This window comes from Gopherus flavomarginatus, chromosome 3 (genome assembly GCF_025201925.1).
Source record: "Gopherus flavomarginatus isolate rGopFla2 chromosome 3, rGopFla2.mat.asm, whole genome shotgun sequence".
Lineage (NCBI taxonomy): Eukaryota > Metazoa > Chordata > Testudines > Testudinidae > Gopherus > Gopherus flavomarginatus.
The window spans coordinates 128,617,792-128,634,017 of record NC_066619.1 but is presented as its reverse complement, the minus strand read 5'-3'; the positions used below and the strand labels follow the sequence as shown (position 1 = coordinate 128,634,017).

At 43.8% G+C, this 16,226-nt stretch overlaps 1 protein-coding gene across 5 annotated transcripts in view; it reads left to right on the top strand.

Moving 5' to 3' along the window:
* Positions 1-16,226, top strand: part of PCGF3 (polycomb group ring finger 3) — a 107,982-nt gene that overhangs the window by 72,514 nt on the left and 19,242 nt on the right. For all 5 annotated transcript variants that reach the window (XM_050943228.1, XM_050943227.1, XM_050943226.1 and 2 more), the window contains 3 exons: positions 2,421-2,476; positions 3,589-3,699; positions 5,972-6,060. In XM_050943228.1, coding sequence (XP_050799185.1) covers positions 2,421-2,476; positions 3,589-3,699; positions 5,972-6,060 — 256 coding nt within the window. The remainder of the gene's footprint in view (positions 1-2,420; positions 2,477-3,588; positions 3,700-5,971; positions 6,061-16,226) is intronic.

The window sequence follows — 16,226 nt, the reverse complement described above, 5'->3', positions numbered from 1 at the left end:
AGGTTAAGGGGGGACTTGATTACAGTGTATAAGTACCTGTATGGGAACAAATATTTGTAATGAGCTCTTCAGTCTAGCAACGAAAGGCTTAACATAATTCAGTGGCTGGAAGTTTAATCTAGACAAATTCAGGCTGGAAATAAGGTGTAAACTTTTAACAGTGAGAGGAGTAACCACTGGAAAAAATTTGCCAAGGGTCGTGGAGGATTCTCCATCATAAGTAACTTTTTAAATCAAAATTCGATCTCTTTCTAAGAGATTCTCTAGGAATTATTTTTGGGAACGTTGTCTGGCCTGTGTTATACAGAAGTCAGACTAGATGATCACAACGGTTCCTTTGTTCAAGCTGCTGTTGAAGATATACGATTTTTGGAATAGGGAATGTGTACAGGGAGGATATTGTTTTGCATAAGTCTTAATTATGTTAATCACTTTTTATGCAGACCCATAGCGTGACTTCTTCCCCTCCACAGACCCCAGTCCAGCTGGGAAATAGATAACCTAAGCACCTCTCATGATTCAGAAGTGAGAAGGCAGTTAAGTTTTCATACCTGCTTGCTGCTGTGGGTTGGTTACTGTAGGTTGACTGACTGCTTGACTATGATTCATTTATATTGAAATGTTCTTGGTGAAGCTTTTGCAATCTGGAAATAGACCCCTCACATCCATGTTAGAGACTTAACTACCTTTTAGTGTTCCATTAGTTCATTTAAACCTAATTGTCCTCCTCCAGCTCTTAAAATATTGTTTAAAAGGTTGAAGTAATTAATGAACTGCCACTGACTCTGCTACTACTGTTTCTGTCTGATTTAAGTGGTCTCCACCGTTGTGGAGTACTACTGAGAACTGACCTCTGTTAGGAGCATACACTCCTGCTCTGGAGTCAGAGCCAGTGCTCACCCTGGAAAAATGTACCATGTTAATGCCAGATATCAGCTGGGATGGATGTATTTTTTAAATTATTGCACTGTTTTTGCTTAATATTCGAACTTGGTGGTATTGGTTCAGAGGTCTGGTGATATTCTGGCACTTTCAAATGGTAACTTTTCTAGATAGAATTGCCCTTTCTTGATTTTTTTTTTTTTTTTTTGTTTGAACTTCCGTTGAAAGCAAATCAGTAGATTAGCCTCTCCAAGGAGGTTGAGGGCTAGAGGTTTAGGGTCTTAACCAATTTTTCTTTTTTTCCTCCTCTGTGCCTAGTGTCAGGCCACCTTACCTTTCTGCTTAAGAATCACTGGACAACACAGCTTCTAGAGCTGCTCATTGCTGCTCTTAAATTTGAATGGAAGTGGTTGGATTAAGAGCAATTTACTGCCTCTGCTTATAAACAGCCGAATGTATGGGCTGAACTCCGTTTTCTTGATTTATATGTTTTTCCTATGCATGCTTTTCTCTAGCTCTTCATTAGGAAAGGAGCATATTATGGATAGTTCCTCCAGACATCCCCAAATGCAGGCTTGAAGGACATGGGGATGTTCATGTCTCCTAGTGTCTCTGTGCAGTCTCATAACAAAATGGTCTATCTCTATCTATTTATATAGAAGTGTTGGTCTAATCCCATGTGGGCAAATTCATTGCTTGTGGAAATGGGTAAATCTCTGTTGAAGTTGTTATCATTTCACCTATTTACCACCAGCAAAGAATGTTGTATGTAACTTCATGAAACAGCTGTGTATGGAGGAAAACAAAATCTTCTAGGCTCTGTAGGGACCCTGTAATTTAGATAGTCAAGCTGCATAGCATCAGAAACAGCTGGGACCAGATTCTCTGGTGCAGTGCACTGTAACTAATGAAAATTTAAGTATTGTTCCACATGTTTGAGGAATGTACAGTTATTCATAAAGATGTTTTTACCATTGCAAACCTTCAGTAATATCCTTTGGCTGATACCGTGCTGAATAGGAAGGCTGTGTTAAAGTGTATTTTTCCTCATCTTGAGCCAAAAATTGCCTGCCTTAGGTCAAAATTCTGTCAAGGTATAGTAAAATATGCATTACCAACATGTGTACTTTGATGCAGTTGGCACAAGTCCGCATTCTGCTCTAGACGGATCATTCATGTTCTTCTGTGTTCTGTTAAGGGTGGACTTCAGAAAATTCACACAGCCTGTTAACATTCTAGTATGTCATCTTCCACATCACATGGGTCATTTTGTTGTCTCCTACCTCAACTGTTGGGGCTTTATCAGCCTTTCTTTCTCATCTTGCTCCCTTTTGTCCACTAAAATCATTTTCTCATATGATGTTCAAATACCATTTATAAATCTGAATATTATCTACTGTGATGTTTAAAATATTCCTGTTTGCAAAATCTATTTAATCTTGGAGTCTTTCTCTTTAAGCGAGATGACATTTAGAATAGAGATGATTGATTAAAACATAGGAAGTTTTCAAATTCTAATTGTTTTGTTTTTTTGCCAGTCATGACAGAACAATGCAAGATATTGTTTACAAACTTGTGCCAGGCCTTCAAGAAGGTAAGTCTTGGTATGTCTTATTTTAGCTGTAAATGTTAGATTTACAAAGAGCTACAGTGCATGTTTAAGGGATAGCATAGGTTTTTCACCTGTCTGCTGCTTTTAGACAAAGATAGTGGTGAAAAATATACAGTGGAAGCATTTCTGCAGTTACTCAAATTCTAGCACTGATTTTACTTTATCCTTCAAATATGTGCTTTCTGTTAATGTTCAACAAAAGTAATGCTAACGCCCAGTACTGGAAAATGTTCCAGTAATGAAAATTTGAGGATGTTTCAGGGAAATTAAAACCTTTTGTGTTGGCATTATATTTTGTATGCACATTTTGTTTTAAATTCTACATTTTTTCAATCATTTGGTTGCTGCTTTCCCAAGTTGTCAAAAGTGAAGCATTTAATGCAGATCAAGTGTTTAGTTTTAGCATAATTTTCTTCCTTTTGTTAGAATGCCTTGCTAACAGGTAACTTCTAATTTGTGTGCTTCTTCTCATAACGGTAAGATTTTGACAATAATGGGTGTCTTGAGCTGAAGGAATATTCTGTACTAACTACTGGGTCATTCTCATTTTTTTCAATAGTGTTTTACTGCCTTTCTTATGTTTAGGGTGGAAAATTTTCATTGAAACTAAGTTGTCAAGTCAAGAGGACATTCTCTCACTTTTAAATATGCAAGCTTAAGTAAAGAGACTATATATAAATGAAATTCTTCCAGGCTAATAATTAGAAGTAGGGAGAAAAAAGGAAAATCAGAATCTCTAACATGTGTAACTGAACAGGCATGTATCATGTACTTCAACTGAGAGATTTGTAGAAGGATACATGGAAAAATATGGAGTAGCTTTAAATTCCATATGATCTGAAATCACAAAAATGATGTAATAGCAGCCTCAGAAGATGAGTTGGTTATTCTACGGCTGAATGACAAAATATGTGGTGTAGCTTGGTAAAGCAGTAATTAGGAGGAGCAGAGAGGCAGCCAAAAGTGAAGGGATAGTGGTGTTCGCACTCTTTTTGCTGGAAAGTGTCTTCTACAAGGAAGTGGGAGGAGTTTGAAACAATTTTATAAATGTTACATTGGCACTTATTAATGAAACTGTTTAAATTTTTAAACAGCGGAAATGAGAAAGCAGAGAGAATTCTATCATAAACTAGGCATGGAAGTACCAGGGGACATCAAAGGGGAGACATGCTCTGCTAAGCAACATTTAGATTCGCATCGGAATGGTAATTTTATTTTTGTTTGCTTTCTTTAGAAAAATGCCATTATGCTGATAAGGTTATTCTAAACACCAATCATAATTATAGAAATTGTTTCATGGAGTATTGTACATTGTGAATGTGACTGCATTAAACATCTAATGGTGTTAAGCTGTACTACTCCTGGAGAAATTCTGTGTCCTATGCACACCCAGAATTCATGTCCCTCACAGATTTCTTTGCTTCCCTGCAGAAAAATGACTTTCTGACAAGGGAAGCAAAGGGAAGTTGCAAGAGTGGTCATGCACCCCTCCCTAACAGCTCAGGCACATAGTTTCATGCACCTGGAGCAGCTGGTGGAGAGGCAAATCATCATGGTGGCTCCTACTCTGCACTGGGATCAGCTGCGAGACCCACCCCCAGAAACCTCCCCTGGCTGCAGGAAGTTCAGCATCCTCCCTTGCTTCCTGCCCTCATCACACCTCCGCCGCGGGGAAGGGGTCACTGTTTGGGGAGCTGCTCCTCTGTCCACCCAACCTCCTGCATCTGGACCACCCATTCTCAGCCCTCTCCTGTCAAGCCTCACCCCATACACCCAGAACCTCCTCCCCCCCCCACATCTCTCCATACCTGAACCCTATCCTGCTGAACCTCAGCCCCTACATCTGGAGACCCCCTGCACCCAGACCCTCTGTCTCTAGACCCCCACCTCTGTACCTAAGCCACCCCCTGCACCTGGACCACCCCAACAAGCCCGCTCACTCCTGGAAACCCCCAACAAGCCTCTGTGCTTCCAGATTCCCTCTGCACCTGGACTTCTCATTGAGCTGTCTGCACCCAGATTGTCCCACACACCTGGATCCCCGCACACTGAGCCTCTCCTCACTTGGTTCCTGCCTGCCTACACCTGGTGCATTTGGCATGGAGAGGCAGGGCCCCGGAGTGTTTCTGAGGCAGGCCCAGCCCTTGTGCTGTGTCAGGTTAGATGCAGCCTCACTGCCAACTTAGTGTCCTGGGACAGGGGAGGGAGGCTGTAGGGTAATTTCCCACCTCTGTGCAGCCAGTGGCCTGTGCTCCCCAATGCCATGCTGGAACCTCCACATTTATTCCTTGACAAATAAAACTTGCAGAATTTTTAATTTTTTGGTGCAGAACTTCCTCAGGAGTACTATACGCTCACCTCCTGGGCTGTGGTGAGGCCACTTTGCATCACACCACCCCTACCCTTAAACCTTCTTAACTGGCCATAGGAAGACCACCCCATCATGGGGGATCTTTTGGAGTAGTGCTGGTGTAGGAGCTCCTGTGCTAATGTGATACTGGCTGCTAGCAAAGTTGAGTATGGTTTGGGTTATGGTCTGCTGGTACCCAGTTGCCACCATGGACCTGTGGGACTGTTGACAGTTACTTAAAGTAGCAAGCCCAAGATTTGATAGAGAGCAAAGGTCACATTCCTGATCTGTGCTTTCCACTCATGCTATATCCAGGGATTTGGGCCATAATTTCGTTTGTCAGTAGAGATTGATTGTGCATGCATAATTCAACCTCCTCCCCCAAATTTCCCATTAAATATAGTTTTTACTGACCAAAAAAATAGTATCACACAACAGTTTTTAAGAGTTTACTTAAAATTTGAGTGAAGAGCATATCAATGCATAAAGCTAGGGATATCGCACTCTAATGCTAGGAACTGAGCAGTTAGGGCTGGAGTTATATTTTACTAATAAATGTAATACCATAATGCTTCCTTTTGAGAGGAAGAGGAATAGAAATTACTGCATATATAATATTTGGCAGAGTTGACATTTCTTTGGCAACCTGAAGTTTTTGAAATTCCTGACTTTTGAATACAATCTTGGGGCAGTAATGGTGCATTGATTATCTTTTTTTTTAATGGAGAAAAATGTTTTTGGACATGGTGACTGTCAAGAGCTTATAAGTCCTTCAAAGCAACAAATGCATTCTCACTTAGCTGTGCATTTATGTCCTGATTTAATGCCCAGTGTCTGTCTTTCCATTGTCTTCAGTGGGTTTTGGATTAGGGCCCTTGAAACATAGGTGCACGGCCCGTGAATCTACATGTAGCAAAGTATGCATTCAGAAAATACCAAATACTAAAGATGATTGAAAAGGAGCTTAATTTTTATAAAATGAGCTCACCTCCAGTGTGATGCATTCAAAAACTTATGAAACCCCATTTGCTTTCTCTTGATTTGATTTTTGTTACTATCGATTGAGATTACCTCCAGTTAATCATGAAATTACAAGATGTTAATAATGCTTTCCTTTCTCATTTAAGGTGAAACTAAAGCTGATGAGAGTTCAAACAAAGAAACATCAGAAGAAAAACAGGAAGAAGATAATGACTATCACAGAAGTGATGAACAGGTAGAATATCTTTCAGGCAACTTTTACTTTGAAATCAGCCAGGTTTTTTGAGTTTTAGGTTGCCGTTTAGCTTTATTTTCATTATGTACTATGAGGGACGAATAATCTTTATATCCATACTTTGATCAATGGATGGAAGCAAGGCACTGTTTTTCTGTGCTTTTTAGTAGAATGTTTAAAGTTGCACCAAGTGCCTTTATGTGTAGGGAAGGGGTGGCATTTGTTTTTCAAGAAAATCTTATTAAGGATCAGTGGCAGTTACAATTGTGATTGGCCTCTAGCCTGAAGTGAATTAAAAAATGTGCCTCAAAACTGGTATGTGAGGTCTGTGGCTGAGAAAATTACTCTATAAAAATGCAAATTAATTTAAATCTAGAACTTTATCTAACACCTTAAAATATATTTAATATGGATGATGAATTTTTGCTGCTTTGTAGCAAAAACAGAAAGGAATGAAGAGAACTTAATGACATCTTTTTATGCTCAAGATCAGGACCAAAATATCTGTCATAGGACCAGCTCCATAGCCCCTGACCTAGGCAAAGCAATGGGTTGCCTCGCCTGCTGTTTGGATGAGAGCCAGATGGCTGAGGCAAAATCCATAGAAGTTAGAGTTGTAATGTTGGTCAGGAAAAACCAGAAAAAATGGCAGAGATACCACCTCCACTGAGGGTGTTCAGTTGTCAGTTGTGGGCTAGTGTTCATTTTATCAATCTGTCTGGACTGTCATCTATTAGTAAAGTAGGTCAGTTTTTTCACCTTTCGTATGGCCAGGCGATTGTAGTTGTTAACTGCACCTTCGTCAACTCCAGAATAAATTTAATGCAATGTGCTCTACATGGGGCTATAGCTTAAACCACTCATCAGATAAAAAAAACATGTAGAATAAAGTAACTCATCTGTTATGGAATTCCCCCCACCCCCACCAAAAAGCACAGGAAACCGTGCTTTTAAATCTACACTGGCTTCCCGTCCCCCAAGTACTGGCTACAGTTGGAGGTGTTGGCTTTTACCTATAAAGACATAAATGGCCTGGCACCTACTTTCTTGAAATTTGACCTCTCAATGAGGATGTCACACAGATACAGGGCTGCTGGCAAAGCATTCTCTGAAGGCTCCTTTAGGTTTGGAACACTCGCTCCCTGTCTGAAGCTGCTCTCAGTCATCCTCCTTGTGGCACACTGCAAGTCCCATTTGTGTTTTCCCAAGCTATGAAGAATTGGAAGGATGCCAGTAGGAGATGATTAAACACCTTACCCACGTCTACCCCTGTTGGGTGGGAATTTAGTGCTTTTTACTGGGCAAAGTGGAGGCTAAGTGGGAGTCCATGGAGCAGTCTGTAACTATACTTTTATCATGTGGCCAAGAGTGTCCCAAGCAAAGGATCTCCACGCTTCTAGTCGTGTGTGTGTGTGTGTGTGTGTAAACAAGAGATGCTAGTTGATTAGTCTAATTTTAAGGTTATTAATACATTAAATAGGAGCTTTGAATAGACTGTCAGGAGCTGCTGAGCTTGCTTTGACTTGCTGCAAGCTCCAGAGACAGGCCTGGGGAGGCAAAAGGAAGCAACAAGGGAGGGGTTTTCTATTCGTCAGTTCTCCTGTGCAAAGCTGTCAGGGTTTTTTCCCCACTTTGAACTTTAGGGTTCAAGAAGTAGGGACCTGCATGATTACATTTAAGCTTAATTACTAGCTTAAATCTGGTATGCTGCCACCAGCCAGAAGTCTGTGTCTGGCTGTCATAACATTTTTTCCCAGATCTGGACCTTAGCATTCAAAATATGGGTGTTAGCATGAAAACCTCCAAGCTTAGTTACCAGCTTGGACCTCATAACGCTGCCACCAACCAGGGATTTATACAGTGCCTAGCTCACTGTGGTCTCCCCAGAACCTTCCCTGGGGGACCCCAAGACTCAGATTTCTTGAGTCTCACAACAAAGGGGAATAAATTATTTCCCTTTCCCCTCCTCCCCTCCAGGTGTTCCCTCCCGGAGTTCCTGGAGAGATATACAGAAGCAAGCTCCGTGAATCTAAACAGAGGGATTCCACCCTCCCTGTTTCCAGGCCTGGAAACACAAGTACCGAGAGAGCTAATCTCTTTGCATACCCTCTGGGTGAGGGGGGAAAAGTGAGGCTTAGTAAATCTAACACAAAGAGATTTTCCCCCTGACTTCTTCCTCCCACCAATTCCCTGGTGAGCTGCAGACTCAATTCCCTGGAGTCCCCACTAAAGAAAAACTTCAACAGGTCTTAAAAAGAAAGCGTTATATAAAAAGAAAGAAAAGGACATAAAAATGGTCTGTGTGTATTAAGGTGACAAATACAGGGTCATTTGCTTAAAAGAAAAAAATGAATAACCAGCCTTATCCAAAAAGAATACAATTTAAACATTCCAGCAACTACACACATGTAAATACAAAAGAAAAACAATATAAACCTATTGTCTTACAGACACAAGACAAAGAACTCACACACAAACTTCCCTCCACCCAGATTTGAAAATGTCTTGTTTCCTGATTGGTCCTTTGGTTAGGTGTTTCAGGTTACTGGTGTTACCCCTTTACAGGTAAAAGAACATTAACCCTTAGCTATCTGTTTGACACGCCCCCCAAATTGCAGACAGTGGAGAACCTTACTGGCGGCTATTTCCTCCTAGAACTTTAAAATAAACAGATTAATACAACACATGCACCTTTACATATACCACTAAGTATATAACTAACAGACTTGTACATTTTAAGAACATTTTTTAACTACTGGATTTTGGGAAACTTTTACGGGAGAGAGCATCAGCTACTTTGTTAGAAGCTCCTGAAATGTGCTGAATTTTAAAATCAAAATTTTGGAGAGCTAAACTTCAACTAAGAAGTTTTTTGTTGTTCCCCTTGGCAGTATGAAGCCACTTTAGCGCAGCATGGTCAGTTTGTAGCTGGAACCGCCGTTCCCAAACATATGGGCATAGCTTTTCCAGGGCGTACACAATGGCATAGCATTTCTTTTTACTGACTGACCAGTGACTTTCTCTCTTAGACAGTTTTTTTGCTGAGAAACACGACAGGATGGAAGTTGTGATTCGTTGCTTTCTGCATGAGAACTGCTTCTATACCACACTTAGATGCATTCGTGGTTACTAGGAATGGCTTGTTAAAGTCCGGGGCCCTGAGCACAGGGTCAGACATGAGCGTCGCCTTAAGTTGGGTAAAGGCCTTTGGACACTTATTAGTTTACTTAACTGCATTTGGCTGGGTCTTTTTGGTTAGGTCGGTCAGTGGGGCAGCGATTTGACTGTAGTGTGGTACAAATCGCCTGTAGTACCCGGCCAAGCCTAAGAAGGATTTTTTGACTTTGGGACAGGCCACAGTTGGATAGCATACACTTTGGCCTGTAGGGGGTTTATGGCTCCTCGACCCACCTGGTGCCCCAGGTAAGTCACTCTGTTTTGGCCTATTTGACACTTTTTGGCCTTAATAGTTAGTCCGGCCTGCCTGATGCACTCAAAGACCTTTTTCAGGTGTAGTAGGTGTTCGGGCCAGGAGTCTGAAAAAATGGCCACATCATCGAGGTAGACAATTGCATATTCTCCCAGTCCTGCTAGTAGACCATCTACCAGCCTCTGGAAGGTGGCGGGTGCATTTCGAAGCCCGAAAGGAAGGACATTGAATTCATACACCCCCGCATGGGTGACGAATGCTGACCTTTCCTTGGCAGGTTTATCTAGCGGTACTTGCCAGTACCCCTTGGTTAAGTCTATTGTAGAGATGAACTGGGCATGTCCCAACTTCTTCAATAGCTCATCGGTGCGTGGCATTGGATAGTTGTCCGGACGAGTTACCGCATTTAGCTTACGGTAGTCCACGCAAAAGCGTATTTCCCCATCTGGTTTGGGTACCAGAACCACTGGAGATGCCCATGCACTGGTAGATGAGCGGATTATACCCATCTGTAGCATGTTCTGGATCTCCCCGTTGTATAGCAGCTTGGGCATGAGGAGACAACCGGTAGGGTGGGGTTCTAATTGGGTGAGCATTACCTGTGTCAATGGAGTGGTATGCCCGTTCAGTCCGTCCTGGGGTGGCTGAGAACAATGGGGCGAAGCTAGTGCACAGCTTCTTGATTCCTCGCCGCTGCAAACGTTTCAGGGTGGTTGAGAGGTTCACCTCTTCCATGCCACTGTCTTTTTTCCCTTCGTAGTAGACACCTTTAGGCCACTCAGCATCATCTCCCTGGACTGTAAACTGACAAACTGTAAGTCTCTGGAATAGAAAGGCTTGAGAGAATTAAAATGGTACACTCTGGGCTTTAGTGAGGAATTGGGAAATGCTATGAGGTAGTTTACAGTTCCCAGGCGCTCTTGGACCGTGAATGGCCCTTCCCATGATTCTTCCATCTTATGTGCCTGTTGCGCCTTCAAGACCATAACCTGGTCTCCTACCTTGAAGGAATGTTCTTTGGTAGGTTTGTCATACCAGGCCTTTTGCTCTTCCTGAGCATCCTTTAAGTTTTCTTTAGCAAGGGCTAAAGAGTGTCGGAGGGTGCTTTGTAGGTTGCTTACAAAATCCAGAATGTTAGTCCCTGGAGAAGGCGTAAACCCCTCCCATTGCTGCTTCACCAACTGTAATGGCCCCTTAACCTCGTGACCATACACAAGTTCAAATGGTGAAAACCCTAAACTGGGATGTGGTACAACCCTGTAGGCAAACAGCAACTGCTGCAGCACTAGGTCCCAATTATTGGAGTGTTCATTGACAAATTTACGTAACATGGCCCCAAAAGTTCCATTAAACCTTTCCACCAGGCCGTTGGTTTGATGGTGGTACGGGGTGGCAACCAAGTGGTTCACCCCATGAGTTTCCCACAGTTTTTGCATGGTCCCTGCCAGGAAATTAGATCCTGAATCTGTAAGGATGTCGGAGGGCCAACCTACCCTGGCAAAAATGTCTGTTAGGGCCTGACACACAGCGTTAGCCCTGGTGTTGCCTAGAGCTACTGCTTCCGGCCATCGGGTAGCAAAGTCCACGAAAGTCAGTGCGTACTGCTTTCCTCTTGGCGTCTTTTTTGGGAAAGGACCCAGAATATCCACAGCTACTCGCTGAAATGGGACCTCAGTTATGGGGAGTGGCTGGAGAGGGGCCTTGACCTGGTCTTGGGGCTTTCCCACTCTTTGGCATACCTCACAAGACCGGACTTACTTGGCAACGTCCTTGCCCATTCCCTCCCAGTGGAAAGACTTCCCCAATCTGTCTTTGGTTCTGTTCACCCCAGCATGGCCACTGGGATGATCATGGGCTAAGCTTAAGAGCTTCCCCCAGTAGTTAGTTGGAACCACCAGCTGTTTTTGCTGCTGCCATTCTTCCCGGTGTCCACCAGAAAGAATCTCCTTGTATAAAAGTCCTTGGTCTATAACAAACTGGGATCGGTGAGAAGAGCTGAGAGGCGGTGGGGTGCTCCGTGCTGCCGCCCAAGCTTTTTGAAGGCTGTCATTTGCTTCCTGCTCAGTCTGGAACTGTTCCCTTGAGGCTGGGGTCACCAGTTCTTCCTCAGACTGTGGGCTTGGGCTTGGTCCCTCTGGAAGCGATGTAGGTGATGGGGTTGTTTCCGTTGCTGGTGAACCGCTCTCCGCTGGTGCACCTGAGGGTATTTCAGGCTCTGGCTGAGCCTTTTGGGTATGGCTGTCTGTTGCTTCTGCCAGTTTTGGCTCGCTGGCACCCTCTGGCGTTGAGTTTGAAGATGTGGTTGCAATTGCTGGTGCTGGTTGCTGTTCCAGTTCCGGGCCTGGGACTGCAGGTGCTGTGGCTGTTTCAGTGGTTGGAATCGAATCCGGGTCCACTACCTCTGTCTGGGTCTCTGGTAACACAGACGGGGCGTCTGTGGACGGCTCAGGAACAGGAATGGGTCTGGAAGCTTGCCTGGTTTGGCTGCATGTAACCATTCCCACTCTCTTGGCCCGCTTCTCCTGGTTGGCCAAGTCTTCCCCCAGTAGCATGGGGATGGAATAATTGTCATAGACTGCAGAAGTCCACCTTCCTGACCAGCCTTTGTACTGGACAGGCAGTTCAGCTGTAGGCAAGTCTACAGCTTGTGACATAAAGGAGTAAATGGTCACTTGGGCCTGTGGGTTGATGAATTTGGGGTCGACGAAGGATTGGTGGATAGCTGACACTTGTGCCTCCTTGTCTCTCCACACGGTAACCTTCTTTCCACCCGCTCTCAAATTTTCCCTTCGCTCCAAGGGTATTTGAGAGGCATCTGGGCCTGGGGATCTTTTGGGTGATGGTGGTGTAATGACTTGCACCCGGTTGGGGTTTTTTGGGCAGTTGGCCTTTATATGTCCCAGTTCATTACACTTAAAGCATCTTCCAGCTGGCTGGTCACTGGGTCAAGGTGGGTTACTGGAGACTGGTGAGGTGGAAGAATAGGGTGTCTGTGGCTTTCCTTGGGTTGTAGGTGGGGTCTTTGGTTGCCCTCGGTTGTAGGGTTTATTGTCGGTGTGCCCTGTGCGGTATTCGCTCCGCTTGACAGTAGCTTTCTTGCTTTCTGCCACTTCCATCCATCTGGCTCCAATCTCCCTCGCCTCGGTGAGATTTTTGGGTTTTCCATCTTGTATGTACCGTGTTATGTCCTCAGGAACACCGTCCAAGAACTGTTCCATTTGAATGAGGAGGTGAAGTTCGTCCAAGGATTTAACATTGTGTCCTGATGTCCAGGCCTCATAATTCTTTCCAACGTAGTAGGCGTGTTTGGGAAATGACACATCTGGTTTCCACTTTTGGGTTCTGAAACGCCGATGGGTATGATCCGGGGTTATCCCCATTCTGTATCTGGCCTTGGTTTGAAAAAGTTTATAGTCGTTCATTTTCTTCTTAGGCATTTCAGCTGCCACCTCTGCTTAAGGTCCACTGAGCTGTGGCCTCAATTCTACCATGTACTGGTCTTCAGAGATGCTGTACCCAAGACAGGCTCTTTCAAAATTTTCCAAGAAGGCCTCGGTGCCATCACCTGCCTTGTAGGTGGGAAATTTCTTGGGATGTGGAACCATAATTGGCGAAGGGTTGTTAGGATTGGCTGGAGCATGTTGCTTAGCCTTTTCTAATTCCAGGGCCTGCCGGTGGGTTTCCCTCAGGAGTTCCAACTTTCTTCTGTGGGTAGCCTCTTTTTCTCTTTCCCTTAGCTCCATCTCTTTTTGTTTTATTTCTAGTTCCTGTATTTTTTTTCCATATCTCGCTTGTGCTCTGCATCTTTGATTTGTACCTCGGCCTCCATTTTTGTCTTGGAAGGCATGGTTCCTGTTTTCTTGTGTTGGGGTGCCTTCCGGTGTTTTTTGTCTGAACTACTGGCTCTGTTGTCTCCTGGGGTCTGCCTAGCAACAGTGCCTTTTTCTCTTTCTTCCTCTAGCTAATCTTTTAAATGTAAAGTAAACCAGAAAAACCACTTTGTTTGCATGTGTATTGTGCTGGATACTTGACTCTCAGTGGGAGTGCTATTGTTTCAGAAAAGACCCTTAATAGTTCCTTAATGGTTCCTTGCTTAATAGGCAAGCCAAAAACTGCAAGAGAGAGCAGAAAAAAAATGCTCTCTGGTTCCTTTTAAAACCAAACTGTTTCTCTCTGCTTAAAAGCCCTAGCAGAGAAAAAGAAAATAATATTTCTACTGGCTTCTGGATTCTTCTATCTATTCACACCGCTGTGCCACCATGTCATAACATTTTTTCCCAGATCTGGACCTTAGCACTCAAAATATGGGTGTTAGCATGAAAACCTCCAAGCTTAGTTACCAGCTTGGACCTGATAATGCTGCCACCAGCCAGGGATTTATACAGTACCTAACTCACTGTGGTCTCCCCAAAACCTTCCCTGGGGGACCCCAAGACTCAGATTTCTTGAGTCTCACAACAAAGGGGAATAAACTGTTTCCCTTTCCCCTCCTCCCCTCCAGGTGTTCCCTCCCTGGGTTCCTGGAGAGATATACAGAAGCGAGCTCCGTGAATCTAATCAGAGGGATTCCACCCTCCCTGTTTCCAGTCCTGGAAACACAAGTACCGAGAGAGCTAATCTCTTTTCCCCCCTCACCCAGAAGGTATGCAAAGTTAGGCTTAGTAAATCTAACACAAAGAGATTTTCCCCCTGACTTCTTCCTCCCACCAATTCCCTGGTGAGCTGCAGACTCAATTCCCTGGAGTCCCCACTAAAGAAAAACTTCAACAGGTCTTCAAAAGAAAGCTTTATATAAAAAGAAAAAAAAGGACATAAAAATGGTCTCTTTGTATTAAGGTGATAAATACAGGGTCATTTGCTTAAAAGAAAAAAATGAATAACCAGCCTTATCCAAAAAGAATACAATTTAAAATTTCAGCAACTACACACATGTAAATACAAAAGAAAAACAATGTAAAGCTATTGTCTTGCTATTATTGTTCTTACAACTTGGAAACAGAAGATTAGAAAGCCAGGAGACAAAAAGATTACTCTCAGAGCCGAGAGGGTACAGACACAAGACAAGGAACAAAGAACTCACACACAAACTTCCTTCCACCCAGATTTGAAAAAGTCTTGTTTCCTGATTGGTCCTTTGGTCAGGTGTTTCAGGTTACTGGTGTTACCCCTTTACAGGTAAAAGAACATTAACCCTTAGCTATCTGTTTATAACACTGGCACACTTCTATTCCCCCAAAACCTTCCCCAGGGAACCCAAGACCCAAACCTCTTGGGTCTTAAAACAAGGACAAATTAACCATCCCCCTTCTTTTCCCCCCAGACTCTCCCCTCCCTGGGTTGCCTTGAGAGGCTTACACAGATCCAAACTCCTTGGATCTTAAAACAAAGAGGAATTAACCATCCCTCCTCCTTTCCCCCCACCAATCCCTGGTGAGTTTAGACTCAATCCCTTGGATTCTAAAACAAGGAAAAATCAATCAGGTTCTTTAAAAAGAAAGCTTTTAATTAAAGAAAGAAAAGGTAAAAATTATCTCTGTAAAATCAGGATGGAAAATGCTTTATAGGGTACTCAGATTCATATAAACTAGAGGGACTCCCTCTCCCTCCCCCCCCCCCCCAGCCTGAAATTCAAAGTTATGGCAAACAGAGGTAAAAATCCTTTCAGCAAAAAGACACATTTACCAGACTAATTCGCCTTGCTTGGCTATTACTTACTATTTTGAAACATGAAAGACTGATTCAGAAAGATTGGAGAACCTGGAATGATGTCCCGTTCCTCTCAGTCCCGAGAGCGAACAATGAACCAAACAAAAAGCACAAACAAAGACTTCCCTCCACCAAGATTTGAAAGTATCTTGTCCCCCTCTTGGTCCTCTGGTCAGGTGTCAGCCAGGTTTACTGAGTTTCTTAACCCTTTACAGGTAAAAGAGACATTAACCCTTAACCATCTATTTATGACAAAAGCCTAATGAGAAGATGGAGAGTTACCCTCTCCTGCATACCTCAAGTTTGGAGGTTGCAAGAGGGCTTTGTGAGAGAATTTCAGGGCGGGTTTCCCCTTCCTGTACACCTGCTCAGGACTGCATGAGGAGACACTGTACCTCTTCTGACCCACAGCCAACTCCCCGGCAAACCTTAGGAGGTTCATATAGGGCCCAGCACCATGAACCTCGGTAAGCTTTGCCAGTCCCTGGTGAGCATTAATAACTTCATGCAGGAATATGTGAAGCCTGAGGCTCATTTGTAGGGCCCTACCAAATTCAGGTCCGTTTTGGTCAATTTCACAGTCAAAGGATTTTATAAACTGTTAATTTCATGATTTCAGCTATTTACACCTGAAATTTTAAGGTGTTGTAATTTTAGGGGTCCTTTCCCAAAAAGGAGGGGAGGGGTTGCAAGGTCATTGTGGGGGTGTGTCTTTGTGGTACTGCTACTCTTACCCAGCAGCAATGCTGCCTTCATAGGTGGGCAACTGGAGAGCGGTGGCTGCTGGCCGGGAGCCCAGCGCTGAAGGCAGAGCTGCCACCAGCAGCAGCGCAGGGGTAAGGATGGCGTGGTATGGTATTGCCACCCTTACTTCTGTGCTGCTGCTGGCAAGGCGCTGCCTTCAGAGCTTGGCACCTGGCCAACAGCTGCACTCTCTCGCCATCGAACTCTGAAGGCAGTGCAGAAATAAGGGTGGCAATACTGCAACCCGCCCCCCCCAATAACCCTGTGACCCCTTCTGCGACTCCCT